Source organism: Fragaria vesca, linkage group LG6, assembly GCF_000184155.1.
Source record: "Fragaria vesca subsp. vesca linkage group LG6, FraVesHawaii_1.0, whole genome shotgun sequence".
Classification (NCBI taxonomy): Eukaryota; Viridiplantae; Streptophyta; class Magnoliopsida; order Rosales; family Rosaceae; genus Fragaria; species Fragaria vesca.
Window position 1 is genome coordinate 24,045,237 of NC_020496.1, and position 19,471 is coordinate 24,064,707.

The window sequence follows — 19,471 nt, forward strand, 5'->3', positions numbered from 1 at the left end:
CTCTCTCTCTCTCTCTCCTCCTCTCTCTCTCTCTCTCTGATGACAACGCCGGCTCAACCTCGACTGTGCTCCCTCCGACGACGACGTCAGCTCGACCTTAACTAGATCTCTGATTCGGTCGACGACGTCCTCGACTGGATCTCTGATTCTATCGACGACGACCTCGGCTAAATCTCTGATTCCGACGACAACATCTTGCTCGACCTCGGCTGCATCTCCAATTTGGTGAAGGATGACCAGGACTAGATCTCTGATTCCGTCGATGACGACCTCGACTAGATCTTTGATTCCAACAAAGGCCTCTTGTTTGACCTCTACTGCATCTCCGAAATCTTCAACGCCTAAGCTCTAAGCCACATCGTCTACTCCCGCGCCGCCGATGTGCTCTACCGGTAAAATTCACAATCTCACTATTATATGCTTCGAATTAAACCGGCTTCAAGTTTTTTATTGTAGCATAATTGGAGATTGTTACTTCGTTTGTAGGCTTACCTATTCAATCTCAGTGACTCTGCTTTGATCTATCTAGTTTTACAATAATTTGGTAGTCTATAAGTTTGAGTAGACAATGCAAGATCTATATGTGTGGCACTGCTTTGATCTATTCTTATATACCATTTCACCTGGCATATAGTATCTTTTCAACGTAGTCATAGTATCTTTCTTTGTCTAGGTCAGTATATTTTCAACATGATATTAGTAGCTTTCTTATCTTATTGAATGTTAGTATATTTTCAACATAGTGATAGTATCTTTTTATGTTTATATTAGTATCTTTTCGACAATGTGGTAGTATCTTTCTATGTTTGTGATAATATTTTTTCATCATGATTTCAGTAGCTTTCTTATTGTGTGGTAGTATATTTTCAACAAAAGAGTAGTATCTTTTCAATGTGATGTCAATAGCTTCTATTTTGATTTCAAATATTAATATTTTGTTGTATCTCTGTTCTTGCAGAATTCTTCCCTTTGCATTTGTAGTAATAGATTTCAAAAATCATGTGAATTTGGATATTGAAGCCTCCATAGAGATCATTGGGCCAACCAAGAAAATCACGCTCAAGGTGGAAAAATTATGCCTTTGAGTTATGAGCATCACCATTAAAAACCGATAGTAGCTTTATACAACTATTTTAGTAGACTTCCGCAACTACATCAATAGCTTTATGTAACTATGGAAGTAGCTTTATACATAATTATCATTGTACAAAGCTTCAAACTTTTTGTACCATTGAATTTGTTAGTAGTGAATTTTATTATGCATGGTAGTAGCTTTTCTTTATGGCAGTAGTATATTTTGTTGCCGGATATAGTATCTTTTGTTGTTGGCGGTAGTGTCTTTTGTTGTTGGCGGTAGTAGTTTTTGTTGTTGGCAGTAATAGCTTTTGTTGCTGACGGTAGTATTTTTTGTTGTTGGTGAAGTAGCTTTCGTTGTTGGTGCTAGTAGCTTTTGTTGCTGGTAGTATTATTTTTTGTTGCTGGTGGTAGTATATTTCGTTGATAACGGTAGTATATTTTGTTGTCAATGGTAGTAGCTTTCTTTGCTGGAGGTAGTAGCTTTTGTTGCTAGCGGTAATATCTTTTGTTGTAAGTGGTAGTAGCTTTATTTGCTGGTGCAGTAACTTTTGTTCCTGTCTGTAGTAGCTTTCTATGTTGGCTGTAGTAGCTTTTTTTACTGGCCATAATAACTTTTGTTACTGGCGGTAGTATCTTTTGTTGTCGGTGATAGTAGCTTTTGTGGTCGGCAGAATCCTCACTGATGGTCGGCCAAAAAATTCGCCGGAGTCAGGCCGGAAAGTTTGTCGGAGGTCGGCCGGAGATATCGCCGGAGGTCGGCCAAAGACTTTTTGTGGTTGTTGACTTTTTACATTAGTGGCAGTTTTGTAAATATAAGAGAGAAAATCTAATTTTTTGGTTGGATGGCAATCTGTAATTTTGTTGAACTTCAATACCAAATATAAAACACTATTTAGGCTTGGGTGGACTTATGTGGGTAAAAATGTTTGGGTTGACCTATATAGGAGAAAATGTCTTAAAGTGGACTTCTATGTACTTGGCCCTTTTGGCTATTACTTGGGAGAATTAATTTGGAACTTTCTTTTGTAATTCAGTTTATTTTATTTTTAGTTAAGTCAAGAATTACAAAGGTTAATTTCCTGTCATTGCACAAAAAAAAATTCCGGCTTTTATATATAACAAAGTGGATTACATGCCTGCATGTTTCATTCATGTCTATATTTTCTGGTGCAGTATGTTCTTTTTTCTTCTTCTTTTTTTGAGGTAAAACTTTATCAAATAACAACCAACAATTACAATCATGGGAGATCCGAGGTTGGACAACAAGTCATCACACTCATTCCTTCCCACATACTAATAATTATAATGAACATGAACCGAAAAGGGTCCAAATGTAACTTACTCCTAACCCATCTAGAAGCTTTGATACCTCATTTCAACCAACCTCAATAAAAAACAACCTCATCAAGCATTATATACTAAAACTGTCAGCATATATGCAGGGGTAACCTCCTATTACATTTACATATATTGACAACAAGAAAATTCCGATGTTAAAAATAATAGTCACTAGACTTGACACCAAACATGGCTCTACCAAAACCACCAACGACTCCAAACAACCAACACCCTTTCGGGTGAGGACGGAAAAAAAAAACCCAACACCAAACCAAAATGCCTAAAAAACAAAAAAAACTAAAACTAAGCCCGTAGTGAACCTAGGCCCAAAACAAACACATTGGACCTCAAAGATTAGCCACTAAAAATCTGGCCTAAATATTGGTTTGGAGACAAACTAAATATTGCAACTTCGAAAGTATGAAATCCGTTTTCATCATTTCATGCCTACCAATAATTGTTGGATCAATTCGTTCTTAAAGAGTATGAAATCCTACCAAATATATTGGTAATGGCTAAAGCCGTTACACTCAAATTAACCTATCAACTCATTCAATGATGAGCCCCTAATTGAACGAACTGGGAAAATAATATTATCTGAGACGAACTACAAATTGCAAGACAAAAGCCCTGACTGTAGATATAATAAAAGGTCTTACCGTCTTACACAATTCTATTAACAATTGGTTTAATTTGCATATATATATTGAAAGCTAATGAAGAGCTAAATTGGTTGTCTACGGTGAGATGTATACCATATTCTCATCCATAACTTCTTGAACAAGAATTACAATATATTTGAACAATATTTAGGGAGAAATAAAATTTCTCCATATTTACAACATTAACTGATAAAGGATATTAGTTACTGTGTCCATCCACAAAAAATGCCAGCATATACACATCAAATGTTTTACACAGCAGCAGCATCAACAAAGTTTAGTTTAAATTAAGAAATGGGGTTTTGTGGCTCATCAGTCAACCGGAGATGGGCATTTTCCAATCCGATCTAAGCAGCCTTTCGTCCGGCAACATTAGCGGAGCCAACTAAGGACGAGTGGGGGCCTGTAGCCTCAGTATAATTTGGACAAGTGGTCGGTTTGATGTGTTTGTGCCCCCACAAGAGTAGATATATTGCTTTCAACAACAAAAAGAAGTGGTAAAGTCTTATCATTGTTCCCTTACAACCTTACGATTTGGATTTTTTAACCTAAAGTCAAAGAATTTCTGATGTGTTGACACATCAAAAGCCACAATAGTTATTTTATGTTTGATTTTTTTTTTTGCCCCCCGTAGGTAAATCTGTTCTCCCTCCGCCACACCCGACAAGAATCCCTTCCCTCTCAACCGTATAACGAAGCTACGTCTGTACATATTTTTAGATCTGAAAGGGTACATGCACAATCAATTGCAAGCATCGCTAACCAGCCAAACGTTTTAAGCCTATACCAAAGGGTACCATGCATGAACATTATACATGCAATACACCAACGTCCTTGCATGGGTTCCTCATTCCATGATTCCATCCCTTAGAAACTTTGATTCACTCAACGCCCAATATATATCAAATTCAATACACTCTTCCATAAGCAAGAGGAAGTCTACAGGGCGATGAACTATGATACTAAACTTGTCCATAGCCGAAGGTTCATAGTTAATCATCCAGTCATGAACAAAGGTGACATATGTTCACTTGGAGTACTTTGACGTTAAAAGTTACGGACATTTGAGGGTCATTAGGGAATGTACGAGTGGGTGCTGTTTGAGATTGTAGCTTTGTGCATATTTCTGCTCTCATTAGTAATAGCTCCTGCGAGCCCTCCGTCCTTCGGTTTTCTGGTCGTGTTGGTGGCCGTCCTCATGTTCATCCACCACGCCCCAAAGTGACACTGTCACATTTTGTATTGTTACCTGGAACAAAAGAGAGATGTCACATTATTAGTCATCATTTACGTAATCCAAAGCATCTATGGAAAAAAAATGTATCTGGTTATACCATAGAAAGGCTTTTTGCCCGGAATATAAAAGTTTGCGCATATCTTATACACAACGGCAGCGGAATCTGTCGATCCGTCCATGATGGTTGGACTCTGACCTCCAAGCTCTTTGGATGGATGACTAGGGAGGCCAGATGATCGAGTTTATATAGAGGGACGTTTAGGTTAGTCTGTTCTTGATTAGGTAGCAGATCATTTTGGGTTAGCTATGGCTCCGTAACTTCAATTTTTAACTAACTGCGACTTAAATATCAAAATTAATTTCTATTAAACAGAAAGGGACAATAAATTGATATAAAATCTGTATTAAATAAGATTATATCCAATTTAGCGGTTTCAATAATTTCAATAATTACTCACCAGCAATTGACAATACTATTTGGGATGTAGTAGCATAGTCTCTCATATGTAACTGATAAGATATTAGTTGTAGGGGAGCGAATTCTACGCACCAAGGTGCACTTGCATCATTAATATGTAAATGCTCAAATCGTCGTATGTGAAGATTGAATAAAGACTAGAGACCCTAAATTCTTTTTTTTCATTTTCATTTTTGATCCGAGTACATCTTTTTTAACCTAGTGTTCTCATTTCCTTAGTTGGAAACACTTGAGATTATTTTTTTGGGTTTCAAGTTTGTTAACGGTATTAGTATATATGCATGTAGTGCGATGTAGATGACCAAATCAAAATACTACATATTAATTGATCGGTTCACTTACAGCTTGGTGCCTAAAAGAATTTTCGTGGTTGTTGTTGTAATATCTGAGTTAGTTGTTTATCTGATACAAATTAAAAACAATAGATTGTTTATATTTTTATTTATATCTTTATATTTATCTTCCCTAAGTGGATTACCTTAAACGGCGCATACATTGTGTCAGGCTAAGCTGAAAAAGACTACGTCGGAAACTAGTCAATGATAACCTTCCATGGACTCGCCTATATAAGCCACAGCTGGGGTTGCAAAAATAAGAGCTTGAATACCGCTTGTAAATAATCCAAGGAACATGACAAGTATAGGAACTACTAAAGGTACTAAAGAAACATGAACAACTACTACTAATTCATCAGTTAAAATATTTCTGAATCTTTGCGCATCTGGTTTGCTTCACGCCGATTGAGGCCTCTTCCTAATTTGATTTGATTTAGAATCCTTGTGTGTGTGTGTGAGAGAGAGAGAGAGAGAGAGAGAGAGAGAGAGGCGCCATCTTGTTTTGCCGGCAACAGTTCAAATGGATTTTCCATTGATCAACGACTGAAGACTATTTATTTCCCTCCCGGCTCCCCATCTAGTAAAGGAACATGAAAGTACATGTTTGGAGAATAATTTGGTTGTTTTACTCTAACAGATTTTTTATTTAGTTACTTTAAAATTTTCATTATAAAAAAGCAAAAGTGAAAGTTGTAAAGCAATTTTTCTACTCCATGATTCCAGACATTCATGCAATCAGCTCAACTCTAAGATACCATGAAAAATTCAAGGACTCGAGGACTTCATCCAATAATCCATTGTTATAGGATACCACTTTACAATATCATCAATCAGAAAGTAGAGGATAGAGAGTCTTCATCCAACAATAACGTAGTATCTTCAAATACTGAGTTCCAAGCTGAATAAACTAGATAAACAAACTAACAGGCTACATGATGAAGAAGACGGATTTGTTCGTACCAATGAACAAGTTTTGGTATATTTAGACCCCTACAGGCGATGCTTAAGGAGCTGATCAGAAAATATGTTCAAAAGGTAAATATGATGTACATAATTTAATGATATCAATATTCATTTCTTGCCTGCCAACTGTTTGACTAGTTCTTGAAGAGATTGCTCCTGCCTTACGCCTTGAGCCCACCTCGCCTTGATTCGGACTTGCTCAATGCTTTGCTTCAGAGTCATAGCAATGGAAGGATGCACCCGGCATGCAAAAAATTCTTCAACCTCATCAGCCTTTTCATTGCTACAAAACTTTCAACGGAAGGAATTTGTCAATAAAACCAGATGGTATACTAAGCAGCAACAATGTTCTATGCTTTGTGAATTGTCATAAAAGCTCTTGGACCTTTCGACCTTAACTTGAGAATGTATCATATTCTTAGGCTCAATTATCTAGCACTGTAAGGGCAGACGTAATTCTGCTTACCGGTGTTACAATGTCTCTCACGAAATGGGTGAGTGGCATTCCAGCACCATATTTGGTGAGGATCAGGTCCCAGTTCTCCTGCATTCATAACCAGACAATTTCATCTCTCCAAAGTCCAGATTGTAGAAACTAGAAACCAAAAGTACAACTGTAAAAGTGGCTTCCTGATACTAATTTCTGATCATGTGGTATTGAATGATGTGATATTCATCTGAAACATATATTGAAGAAGTCATGTGCCCCATACCTTCATCCATTTCCATGCTGTTTCACGGCATTCTAAGCTTATACCACAGAGTCCATATATAATATCCTGATCTCGAACCTGAAAGGAAAAAAAGAAAAAAAAGAAGATTGAATGTAGCTGTTAAAGTGGCAAAGAACCTGAAAGTAAACCCCAAGTAGTGTACAGACAGATACCTCATCACATAAGAAAAAGTTCAGAACATCAACAACTGTATCTGGGTCTGGAGAAGATGCAAAATAACCTGAACAAGGAAAAACATAATTCATAAATTTAAGTCACGTTAAACTAGACAAGAGACAGATTAGAATTGGAAATGGAAATGCCAGAGAATGCATTGTAGGTCACTGTTACAAAAACTTACGTAGAATTCGTTCCTTCTCTTGCACTGTACCAGCTTCTCTGTAAACATTTAACAGAGCCTCAAAGCCTTCCTTGTGTGAGCTGCTAGCATTCATCATCACTGCAATGTAAGCCGCCTACAGGACAATATTTGGATCTTCTATCTATTAACCATTAAAATGCTGAAAAGGATGAAGAGATGATATACAGACAAAGGTTTAAACAATTACCGCTCTTGTATCTGCAGTAAGAAGAGGAGTCTTTCTATCATTCAATAATATCTGAAAGCGGTCTAATGCTTCATTCTGAGTTTTATCATGGCCAAAAGTGACCAAGGCCTGCAATACTTCTGCTCTCAAAAGTGTACTGAAGTGACTCTCTCCGGGTACTGGTTCCCAGCCTAATGCTCTGTGCAGATACAGTCAAAGACTCAAACATGATGTGTAAATATGGTAGAAAATTTTCGGACACAATCTTCATTTATTTTAAACAAAGAATGCAGAGCCATAATAAAATGGGGGCGTTCTGCTTACTCTGCTGGAAACATGAGGAGATTGATGAAAAACTGCTTTAACTCATTCACTGAATCAGGGATGGCCTCGCTTGCTACTTTAACGACATTATAGCATACCTAGAGCACAGATGAAATAAGAGTTATGCTGCCATAATTAAGAAGTTGGGGTAAGTGTAACTGATAATTAATCACCCAGAGAAAACTTATACTTCCGTCTATAAGTTTTGATAAGACAATATAATCAACTTCCTTTCTGTATACATCCATTAAGCAAAGCAAAGATGACAGAGACTGTTCACAAGCTTCGCAAAGGGCATGCGCATCATCCAGAATGCCTGCAATGATAGGTGGAGTTATACTTTTACATCATCCTTATTGATTTATCATATATAGTAAATATACAGTCAATAATTTAAGAAGAGAACCAACACACAAGAACACAGAATGTTTAACACACTAAATTCTTGAAATTGGCCAATTTCATAATAAAGAGAAGAAATCAATGTTCGGTGATTATCTGAATGAATGCAGCATACCTAGAATAACACAATCATCACTAGTTAAAATAAAATTAATAAGAGGTACATACCAAATTTGTCTGTTGCTTCCAAGTTATTATGCTCAATAGCCTTCCTAAGTCGAGCTGCTAGCTTATCTTCATACCTTACTCTATAGAAACCACTCTGCTCGACATTGACCTTGACCCACAGTTGTTCATCGCATATCTCTTTATTCGTTAACTTAGTATGGGAGGAGCTAACAAGATCTGATACGTCAACTTCACTGGACTTTGTTTCCAAAAGGAAATTCTTGCGCCTCTCGTATGAACCGAATGAAATAGTTATTGGAACAATCCACTCACCATCACCGAGCAAACCTGCTGATAGAAACTGTGCCTGCCAAACCAAAACTGTTTTAGACTTTCACAAAGAAATGAAAAATAAGATTGGTTTATGTAATTTTTTTTTTTTTTTTTTTATTTTTTTTTTGAGAATTATGAATGTCATCGATAGTACCTGCTCGAATTCCAAAATATGATCCTTCACTTTTACAGAGATCACAGGATATCCTTGTTTCTTAGTCCAATCATCCATCATTTCACTGATTTTGACACCAGATTCCTCCGAAAGAACGCTCCATAAATCTTCTGTCTTTGCATTCTTTCCAGAAAATCTTTTCATATAGGAACTTAACAATTTCTGGTTTGATAACCAGGTGACAGGGTTAAAGAGATAAGCAAAAAAATGCCAATAGATTTTCATTTATTAAAAATATCAATAGTGCAAACAAGAATGACTTCATAACAGGCTGGGTGATCAGAAGAGCATTTCCAGATAATCTCCACTACGAAAGCATGAAGTTATTGGTGCTGCAAAGCTTTCTGCTATGTAAGGAACTTAATTTTGTACCTGGAATATGTCATCACCAAGATAAGCCTGCAGCATTCGTATAACAGCAGATCCCTTTTTATAGCTGATAGCATCGAATATTTCAAGAACTGAACGTGCGTGGTTTACCTCCACCTGACATTAGATGATGTCTCAAAATTCTCTTTTTACAGGATCCTAAATTTTTAGAGTGGTAAATGGTGTGATCATTTGAGAAGATATACATAATGTTTTCCTTGCAGCATATGCTTAGATAGACATGTTATCGATTTTTGATGGAGTCCATAACATCTTTTGCATATATTTAAATTAGTACTTGATAGCTACCTGAATTGGATGTGATTGTTCCAGGGCATCAATAACTAAGCCACCAGTAGTCTGTTGAAGAAATTGAGACCAAACTTTCCACTCAGGAAACAAAATATCAGTGGCCAAATAGCTTATCTGGTAAAACACGATCGAGCAGGTATAGAGAAATCAGACAATATCCAGAAGAAAAAGAAAAGAAAAATAACACCAGAACGTTGAAAGGTACAGAGCTGAATGTCTCAAAAGTACCCATGTCGCAAAACCTTCATTAAGCCATAAATCAGTCCACCATTCCATGGTTACCAGATTGCCAAACCACTGATGTGCTACTTCATGTGATACAACAATCGCCATCTGAACCAGAATAGGGTTAGAGAGCATACTACAAAAGAGGAACTTGACACAATGGAATGTTGTGATTCATTGAGAGGAGTGATGGCAAAAGAGAAACAAAGCTGAAATCTTGAGTCAGATGTTAAACTCACTCTCTGCTTCCTTGCTGCTGTGGAGTGCAAATGATCAAAAAGGAGTTCATTTTCACGGTATGTGATCAAACCATAATTCTCCATGGCCCCACCAGAAAATTCAGGAACTGCAACCATATCAAGTTTGGGAAGTGAGTAAGGGGTTGAGAAGTATCTAGATGATATAACCAGGTTAGAAAGAGTATAATTTAGCAATGAACAGTGAAAGAGATCTTATCTATCAAGCATCTAGATGAATACCGAATTGAACAGAAACATTAGAGAGGGAAGGAAATTACTTGGAGAAAAGATCAAGGGTCTTAACGGCAAGATTTAAAGCAAACTCCCCATTATCACTGTTCCCAACTGGGCAATATGCACGAACCTTTACCCCTGCAAACGAAGTCTCAATAGTTTGAAAAGAAATGAATTAAACAATTGAACAAATTCTCCATTGCTATATATGCATACCATCAGATGTTGTATCTTCAATATAATCAAACAGGCCAACAACAACAGCCACCAAATAAGTTGACATGATTGGAGATTCCTCAAAATAAACAGTCTTAACATCTCCATCAAGCTGTTCATTAACAACTGGCATATTGGACAAAGCTGTCAGCTCAGATGGTACATCTAATGCTATCTTGAAGGTGGCCTGTTAAGAATTGAGTTGAAGCAGAGAAAAAAAACCCAGATTTAGAAGAATTAGCAAAGTGCTTTACATTACTATGACTGTTTGATAATATGTGGTGGAAGAAATTAACATATAATATTTTCAGGCGTTCTATCAGATGATAATAGAGTTTCAACTTTCACTTATGGGATTTTTCAAACTCAGTACCTTGAGAGCAGGCTCATCCCAACATGGAAAGCATCGCCTCGCATCCACAGCTTCAAATTGAGTAACAGCCATATTCTTTTTCTCTCCTCCATCCAAATAAGTACTGTGAAAATTGTGAATGCTTTCATTAAAAACTTAATTAGTGTGTTAGCTGATGATGCTACAGGGAAATATGCTAACCTGCATTTCATTCTTTTCTAAAAGCCTGCTAATCAACTACTTCATAAATTTCTGAAATCTACCATTGAGTACTGCAATTTATAGTTTGTCTGGGAAATAAAACAAGTTTTCTTACCATTTATATAACCCCTTCAAGTGCGCATTAAGGACTGCAGAAAACTCAACCCCCAGGACTCCCTCACTAGTACCAAGTGCTTTATTAAAGACCAAAACAAGAAATTCATCATCTCCATCTAAAACAACATCGCAGGGGTGGTACTTCTGCAAATTAACAATGAAGATCTTTCTTAGTGAAAAACCAAATAAACCAAATATAATTAAAGAAAATCATTGATTCAGAACTGTTACTTGGCCTTGAGAGTTGGTGAACCAAACTTGATGAACATCAAGTTCAAGAGCGTTCATGACAAGAAACTGGTCTCTTCAACGATGCTAAGGTGTATCTGCACGGTGCCAGAGAAGGTGCAGGCAGAGAGATCAAGTTTGAGATGGAGATCATAGTGTTTCGGGATTGCGAAACTCGGTAGCCTTGCTCGGCCTTTGAACTGCTCTATGCTTTGCTTCTGTTCCATTTCTGTCTGTAGCTTAGTGTAGTGAAGCTATTCAAGTGAGTCTGATACTATTCTCTGGTAGGTGATAGGAGTAAAACTTCAACAGACCCAAAAAGACGGTTAGCTTGATGTTTCAGTTTTGTCTCTTTTTTTTTTTTATGGAAATTCAGTTTTGTGTCTTTGCGTAGAAAGTCGAAGATGGCTGTGTAGGCTGTCTTAGGATGATGGTGACCCCTATCTTGTCTTTGCTTCTGTCATTTGGTCAACTCATAGGCATAAATGGGTGGAAGCAATCAATCATGTGAATCCCTCTAATTTTATAACACATAGATTGGTTTAATATGATGGGTGCCATCATTTTAGACAATTGAAAACTGAGAGAATAAGTGCCTGAGTTGGCTCAGTGCTCAGATCGATGAGGCCAGCATTATGCAGAAAGCATAAAAGAAAAGAGACAAGCTAGATTGAGGGTGTGAAAGTACCATGATAATTAACATATTGCTAATTAGAAACGTGAACTCTTAATTGTTATACTCCTGCTTGAACAAGTAAACTTTTCAAGACTTGCAAGTAGAAACTCAATGCTCGTAGGATATTCGTCTAATCCGAGTCCGAATCCAAAAACTTTCTGCTTGCCCTGAAATACGAAATAGAGCAAATAAGCAAGCAAGGAAGCAATTAGAAGTTTCTCCTGCTTGCTATCAGATACCGAACAAAGCAAGGCAAACAAGTGATTCACAGAAACATTAAGTGAACGGAAAACCACATATCTTGGAAGCTGAAGAAAACTTGTTATAAGGAAAAATGGGGTGGAATTCATAAACTAAAGAACTCATGCTAAAAATTTGGCAATGCTGCCTTATAAATGACTCCCTCTCTCCACCATATTCTGAGCACTACAAGCTAAAACAGGTTCCTCATCCTACATTGAATCGCCAAAGCAAAAGGCACATAGAGAACAATACCAATGCCTAAAGGCTCTAAACAAAACAACAAGTGACATTAGAGTACAAGAAGCTCTTAGAGCAGAACACACTCACAGTGCCCTCTACAAAACTAATGCCTTGGAGTCTCTGACTTACTCAAGTACTTCTTCAAAACATCCATAACCGACCCAAAATCAGCCTTCACTTGCACCGGCGGGTTAGCAAACCGGCAAGCCAAATCCGGAATCTCCTTAGAGTGATAATCAATCTTCGCCTGTGTGAACTTCAACCCGTGAGCCGTGCTCACCACCACAGTCCTCTCTGTCGCCCCTATAACCCCCTTATTCCTCAGCTTGATCAACGCCGCCAGCGCCACGCCAGTGTGAGGACATATAAACATGCCAGTCGAATCCGCCTGAGCCATTGCATCCATCAGCTCCTCCTCAGTCGCCTCCTCCACAATCCCATCCGACTTCTTCAGCGCATACACAGCCCTGTCAATCGAAACAGGGTCCCCAATCTGAATGGCAGACGCAAATGTAGTATTGGCCTTCACCGGCCTGAACTCCTCATCCCACCCTGACTTGTAATGCAGATACAAAGGATTCGCATTCGCAGCTTGAGCACAGACTAGCCTCGGAATCCTATCAACCAGCCCCAGCTCCTTGCACATGTGAAACCCTTTGTAAAATGCATAAATGTTTCCGAGATTTCCTCCCGGAACTATGACCCAATCCGGGACCTGCCAGTCGAACTGCTGCAGGATCTCAATGGCAGCTGTTTTCTGTCCCTCAAGCCTCAAACTGTTGAGAGAGTTCGCCAGATAAATCGGCAGCTCCGCCGTGACTTCCCTAATCAGCTGCATACAGCCGTCGAAATCGGTATCAATGCTCAGCACAAAGGCGCCATTCGCAATCGGCTGGACCAGCTGCGCCACGGAGATCTTGTTCGCCGGGAGGAACACAATGGAGGGGATCCCGGCTGCGGCGCAGTAGGCGGACAACGCGGCGGAGGTGTCGCCGGTGGAGGCGCAACCGACGCCGACGACGGGGCGGTTCATTTTGCGGAGGCGGTTGACCTGGCTGACGAGGACGGTCATGCCGAGGTCCTTGAAGGAGCCGGTGTGGCTGATGCCGCAGTGCTTGACCCAGAGCTCGTTCATGGAGAGGACTTGCTTGCCGTAGCGCTCGGCCCAGAAGAGGTTGGAGTTGCCTTCGAAGGCGGAGACGATGTCGTCGGAGTCGATCTCGGGGAGGACCCACTCCTTTTTGGACCAGACGCCGGAGCCGTAGGGCCAGGTGGTTTTGCCGAGGCGGGAGTCAAAGAGGTCGCGCCAGTAGCGGCCGTCGTAGTTTTTGAGGGCGGACATGTCGTGCTGGACGTCGAGGAGGCCGCCGGACTGGGAGCGGTAGACGATCTCGTCGAGGGAGTAGGATTCGGAGGACGACGTGTCGTTTGAGGAGGAGGAGTTGAAGGGGACGTATTTGGCGGAGAAGTGGTGGGGGTGGGTGGTGTTGTGGCGGTGGGCGTCGTCGCGGATGTTGTCGCGGCATTTGGAGGAGGAGGAGCATTTGACGGTGGTGAAATGGGGTTTGGGGAGGGAGGGGAGATGGGGGTTTGGGGTTTGAGAGAGAAGGAGGGGATTGGAAGAGGGAGGAAGACGCCATTGTTGAGATTTGAGAGTGAGTGAGTGAGGGAGTGTGGAGAGAGATCTCTCTGTAACTGGTGGTTTTGTACGAGAACAAGTGAGGTTTAAGGAGATTCGTCACTACGGCTGAGGGGTAGGGTTACGTTGGATTGAATGTTTTAATTAATTTTGAGTAGTGCTGCATGCACCAAATAATTTTACCAAAAATAATACAAAATGACGTGGCAGTGACCATGTTAACACTTTTGTTTTGATATAATTAGTGACATGGATTTTAATTAATTAACTATATAAACAAAATTAAAAACTGTAAATTCTTTTACTTATCTTTTTTTTTAATATCTGAAACTCTAATTCATCAATCTCAAGAATTCTATCTCCAAACGAAATCCAGATGTTAAAAAAACTGATCAAAACTGTCATGCCTTCTAAAATGATCTTCTATAAGTATCAAGCTTCATGAGTAACTATGACAGATTTTGATTGTTAATATCAACACTTTTAAGAACACTAATTTATCAATTGAAAGAATTCGATTATTTGGAAGAAATGTGTTGATACCCGAAAAATCATGCACTTTGCCACGCTACGATTTGTTACACAATTCGTGCAAAAATCTATAATCTTGGGTTAAATCCTTGATTATAACCCGTCAAGCAAACATGCCTATTGATGTGGGCCCAAGCCACATCCACGCATATTTAGGGCTTGTAGAAGTGGGTATGGTGTGGATGGTTACGAAGGCACATAACGCTCGTCCGTCTATTTAATGTTGTCAATTAGTTTCAATCTTGGGCCCGAAACTCAAGCCTGACGACTTAAGTTGGCGACGAACCGGTGAAGAACGTGAGAATTGGACTGTTCATCTTTTAAACCCAAAATATTTTTAAACCCAAAAGCCCAACACCTTTTTCCTCTTTAGAAAAGCCCAAACTCTCTTTTTCTAAGAAAGACCCGATCCCTTTCTTTCTGCATTCCCATTGCTAAACTAGATGTCACCTTATTTTACTCCCCGCAACAGTACGACGACAGCTTGGCATAACAAAGAAGTCTCTTTCATCTCCAATCTGAGGAAGAAGAAGGTCAGTGACTGGTTCCAAAGCAACTCTTTCATCCTCGAATGGCGAAATCGTGGGATTCAAGCTACTTGGTCCGCCTCGTTCTGAGTTTTCTGTCTCCGCAGCCGTCCTTGCAGCGCCCTCGCAGTGAGTCATCTCTCTCATCTCTCAAGACCAGCTGCTCTTTGTCAGGTTTTGAGGCTAAGACCATATGCTTGAGAAGAACAATCCTTTTACACAGTGGATTAGACTTTGTGACTGTTAAGGGTAAAAATATAATTACTCAGTTTCTGGTGTTAATACACTGGTCTTCTCTTGTATATATAGTGCAAGTCTTCTACACATGTATTCAGTAAAAACACAATATCAATATACAAGTCCTTTCTCTCGATTTCTTTCTTTTCTTCCCTAGCTTTCATGGTATCAAGAGCCTAGGTTTCGTTCTTGGAGCACCAAAGTCTATCTCTTTGCTTCCGCACGTTTTCTCTTATCTTAGATTCGTCTTTCTCCAATTTCAGTGTCCTTAACCCCAATTCCATAGTCCAATTTCAAACCAATTTCTTCTCCTCGGTTTGTTATCGAGGAAGCCCAGCCATTCTTCGTTACCAGCTCGTCCTGATTTGTCGCCTTCTGTCCTCAACGGGTGCTCCTTTCTCTGATTTGGTCGCCTGACCTCGATTTGTTACTATGTTCGATTGAGTCTGGGTTATTTGGCTTATCAGAGATTGCTTGGAGTTTCAATTACATATTCAGATAAGTTCTTCCTCAAAACTGTTCAGATTGATTGCAAGTTATTGGTTATCTCAGAATTGTGCAGTAAATTTTCTTTAGTTGATTATTTTCGGGAACATTGGAAAGGCAGTGTTACTTTTTGTGATTGGTATTTAAATTGATATTAGCAAGACTATCATTGGTTTTGGGTTCTATCTTTTGAAGATTTATGCTCCATCGGACATCTATTCTAGCATTGTTTGATTTAGTGTAGAAAATTTGGTGGCTTTTGGGGTTTGTCCAGATAATTGATGATATTGGGAAAGCTTTTATTGTGAGTCATGAGTAAGAACCTGGAGCTACATAATTGTCTACTTGTCAACTTCAGAAATTTCATCTCAATCCAGTTAGATGATTCTAACTATGTGACCTGGAAATTTCTAGTAGAGACACTATTAAAAGGTTGTGGCCTGATGAAATATGTAGATGGATCATTCCCTTGTCCACCAGAATATAACACTTTGGAAGAAAATGGGGTTGCATCTGAGATAGAACATGAGTATATGAGTTGGGTGCAAAATGATTCGGCTGTTATGTCTATACTTGCAGCTACCTTGTCAAGTAATGCTCTCTCATTCATTGTTGGAAGTAAGAATTCTAAAGAAATTTGGTGTCGGCTTAAGGAGAAATATGTTGATACTTCACGGTATAACATAATGAATCTTAAATCCTCATTGTACAACATTCAAAAAGGCTCAGATTGTATTGAGAAGTACTTACTCCGAGTCAAGGTGATTTGTGATCAGCTCGTTGTTTTAGAAGTTTCTATGGATGAGGAAGAAATAATTGAGTCAGTTCTTCATGGTTTGCCATCTGGGTTTGCTGTCATTAAAGCTATAATCAGAATCAAGACAATGAATTCCTCTGTTTCAATGACAGAAATGAGATCTCTTTTGTTGCTGAAGATGAGATTGACAAAAGTGTTAAGTCTATTTTTGAGAAGCTCAAGACTGAAATGATGGAACATGGTCATAGTCTCAATAAATTTGCTCTTGCTACCACTCCAACTCATGTTACAAATGCCAAATATGATCATGCAATTCAATACAATAGAGCAGTCAATTATGGTGTACCTCCATTGTACGTATTTCATGTCTACAAGCTCAAGTTGTATTTCTGCACCTGTCAACACTAGTGGATATGCTCAACAACCTCCTTTGCCACAGTTTGCTGCTTTTCTAGTCAAGCATTTGATTGTAAATCACATATTGAAGACCTCAAATTGGTCCACAAAGCAAACAATGAAAAGTATGAAGCCATAATTGATGATGCAAAACGTGAAATTCATCTTCTTACAAGTACTGTAGAAGAATTCAAGACTAAGTTACAAAATGCAAAGGCTGATTGGGAGCTGAAAGAACTTCAGTTGGTGGATTCCGTCAAGCATTTAGAAGAAGAAAACTCTTCTATGGAAAAAGAAATTAGTAGGCTGCTAAATTTGCTCAAAAGCACTGAGAAGGAAGCTTGTGCTATAAAGGAAGAAGAAGCGCAGTTGAAAGATAGCATGAAGGAAATAAAATCTGAGGTTGTCTGTTTGCAGAAAACTCTTGTAAAAGTAAAGGCTGAGAACTTGAAAATAAGTGGGAGCATAATCGACAACGAAAGTGCTTTGAGGAGTGTAAGACATGAAAATGAAGAGTTCCATGTCAAGGAGGCTGTTTCTCACAACGAAAATGCTTTGAGGAGTATTATACATGAAAATGAAGAGCTCCATATCAAGGAGGCTATTTCTCATAAGAAGGTGGAGGCTGATTTGAGAATTTATAGAGGTGGAGCAGGTCACAAGCCTATATCTACTAGTAATCGCAACAACTATGATCCTGTTGTTTGTGTTGGTATTCCTGTCAGCTGTGCTATCATTGGTAATGCTATTCGATTTGCTGTTGGAAAGAAAAACAATGAAAATGACATTGCTAGTGTAGCCTTCTTCATTCTTTGTTGGATTTGCAATTATATGAAGAACTCAAGCCGGAGGATTTTATATGTCTTATTCTGGTGGTTACATAGCAGAGCTTTTGTTGACCATGGCTTGAGGAAAAGCCTTGTCAAGTATACTTCGTGTTGGATTTTGGTGCTTTCTACCACGTTTGCTTTGATATGGAATGTGATGATATTGATCTTCAAGGAAAAAAATATAACTTTTTACAGTAAGGCTGATTTGTCAGAGCTACTACAAAATTCTTGGAATGTCAGAGTTATCAAGTGGCCTTGTTTCCTGTTGTACAATGATCTGCTGCTTGCATTTAGTCAAGCCAAAGAGGTGACAACCAATTCTTTCAACACACTCTTCGATCTTGTCTTTATGTTGTCAGTATGTGTCTATGCTAGATTAGCAAGATTCTTCATCACATCTTGAAGACCAGCCATATCTTCTTGATTACTAACTGTAGTCAGAACTTATCATTCAATATTCTGATGAAGACAAAGCTCAAGAGCTTGGATCATGTTCCAGGCAATTCTTCTATCTTCTGCAATCTGATGCTAGGTTCCCTCCCATCAGCTTAAGGGGGGCTGTTAAGGGTAAAAATATAATTACTCAGTTTCTGGTGTTAATACACTGGTCTTCTCTTGTATATATAATGCAAGTCTTCTACACATGTATTCAGTAAGAACACAATATCAATATACAAGTCATTTCTCTCGATTTCTTTCTTTTCTTCCTTAGCTTTCAGTGACCCGTCGCAAAACCCAACCAATTGAACTCTATAAAAGAGAGGTCTGGGAGCTGCAAAGGGATAAGGTAACCAACCCAGAAAAATCCCTCAAACACTCAAGCTTTCATGCCTTCAAACCTTTAAGCCAAAACCCCCCTTTCTAGCCATCCTTCAATCCCTCTCCTTTGAAACCCATATTTTTTCCAGAAATCTAACCCAGAGAGCTCAGTCCAACTTTCATCACCGCGGTGTGCCTTTAGCTCCCACGCCAACTCATGCTACAAGCCTTTCTAGCCATCCTTGAATCACACACAAGATTAACTTAGTAATTCAATTCTCTGAGTTGATTTTGGCTTAGTTATTTCCAAATAAAAAAGAACCCCCACATAATGATTAAAGCTTGATGGGTTTTGATTCTATTTTTTTTTTCTCTAATCAGAATGTCTGATTTTCTTCATTTTTGTTTTCGATCTCTTTGGGTGGTTGACATTGATTCTTTCATGGCAGATGGTTGCGACCATCAGTAGATGGTGAAGAGGAATTTTGATTTTTGATTTTCAGTTTATAACATATGTAATACAATCGATAAAATATAAATAATTAACTTTAATCAATGTCGGCGAGATTCGAATCTGGGTATAAGGGTACCACACCAAGACTCTTACCAACTCAACTATCTGTGGTGGATTTTGTATTAGAAATTTAAGCATGTGTTGTGTCTTATCTATATGGATCTGGATCCTCTCCTAATTAACCTATGTTTTGCCTAACCTTATCTAAACTTCTCACCAGATGACGACATGTGTATATAATGACATCCTACGATTCATATTGCTTTTGAACCTATTTCCTCTTTTTCAATTTTTTTTTTATCATTAAAAGTAGGTTTGAGAACATGTCCTCATATTTGTGGATCCTTTGTTTATTTATCATTATTTTAATCTCCTCTCTTCCACATAGTTCCAAAATTCTACCTATGCTAATCTCTTCTCCAACTTTGCATTCTTAATCTCATGCCTCAC

General features: G+C 38.7%; 1 protein-coding gene and 1 pseudogene across 2 annotated transcripts; both read right to left on the minus strand.

Annotated features, from left to right (window-relative positions):
• Nucleotides 1-5,978: 5,978 nt before the first annotated feature.
• LOC101304900 lies at nucleotides 5,979-11,889 on the minus strand (annotated as a pseudogene). The gene is made up of 20 exons (XR_185117.1): nucleotides 11,875-11,889; nucleotides 11,190-11,440; nucleotides 10,969-11,102; nucleotides 10,662-10,764; nucleotides 10,289-10,475; nucleotides 10,117-10,210; nucleotides 9,839-9,992; nucleotides 9,603-9,707; nucleotides 9,372-9,488; nucleotides 9,066-9,179; nucleotides 8,673-8,855; nucleotides 8,246-8,552; nucleotides 7,849-7,991; nucleotides 7,676-7,773; nucleotides 7,373-7,550; nucleotides 7,165-7,279; nucleotides 6,977-7,044; nucleotides 6,804-6,881; nucleotides 6,557-6,634; nucleotides 5,979-6,381 (listed from the first exon to the last, which is right to left on the minus strand). The product of XR_185117.1 is annotated as a puromycin-sensitive aminopeptidase-like (transcript).
• Nucleotides 11,857-15,180, minus strand: LOC101305202 (threonine synthase 1, chloroplastic-like). The gene is made up of 3 exons (XM_004305687.1): nucleotides 14,976-15,180; nucleotides 12,475-14,040; nucleotides 11,857-12,029 (listed from the first exon to the last, which is right to left on the minus strand). The coding sequence occupies exons 1-3, from the start codon at nucleotides 15,178-15,180 to the stop codon at nucleotides 11,971-11,973; spliced, it is 1,830 nt and encodes a 609-aa protein (XP_004305735.1). The 3' UTR covers nucleotides 11,857-11,970.
• Nucleotides 15,181-19,471: the final 4,291 nt, after the last annotated feature.

What these genes read in the sequence shown, in the direction of transcription:
- LOC101305202 (XM_004305687.1), bottom strand. Translation starts at nt 15,180, where the DNA reads ATGACTCACTGCGAGGGCGCTGCAAGGACGGCTGCGGAGACAGAAAAC. An exon ending in TCGTCGTACTGTTGCGGGGA is followed by an intron (nt 14,041 to 14,975) that starts GTAAAATAAGGT and finishes CAAAACCACCAG; the next exon opens with TTACAGAGAGATCTCTCTCC. An exon ending in TGTTTTGAAGAAGTACTTGA is followed by an intron (nt 12,030 to 12,474) that starts GTAAGTCAGAGA and finishes TTCGTATTTCAG; the next exon opens with GGCAAGCAGAAAGTTTTTGG.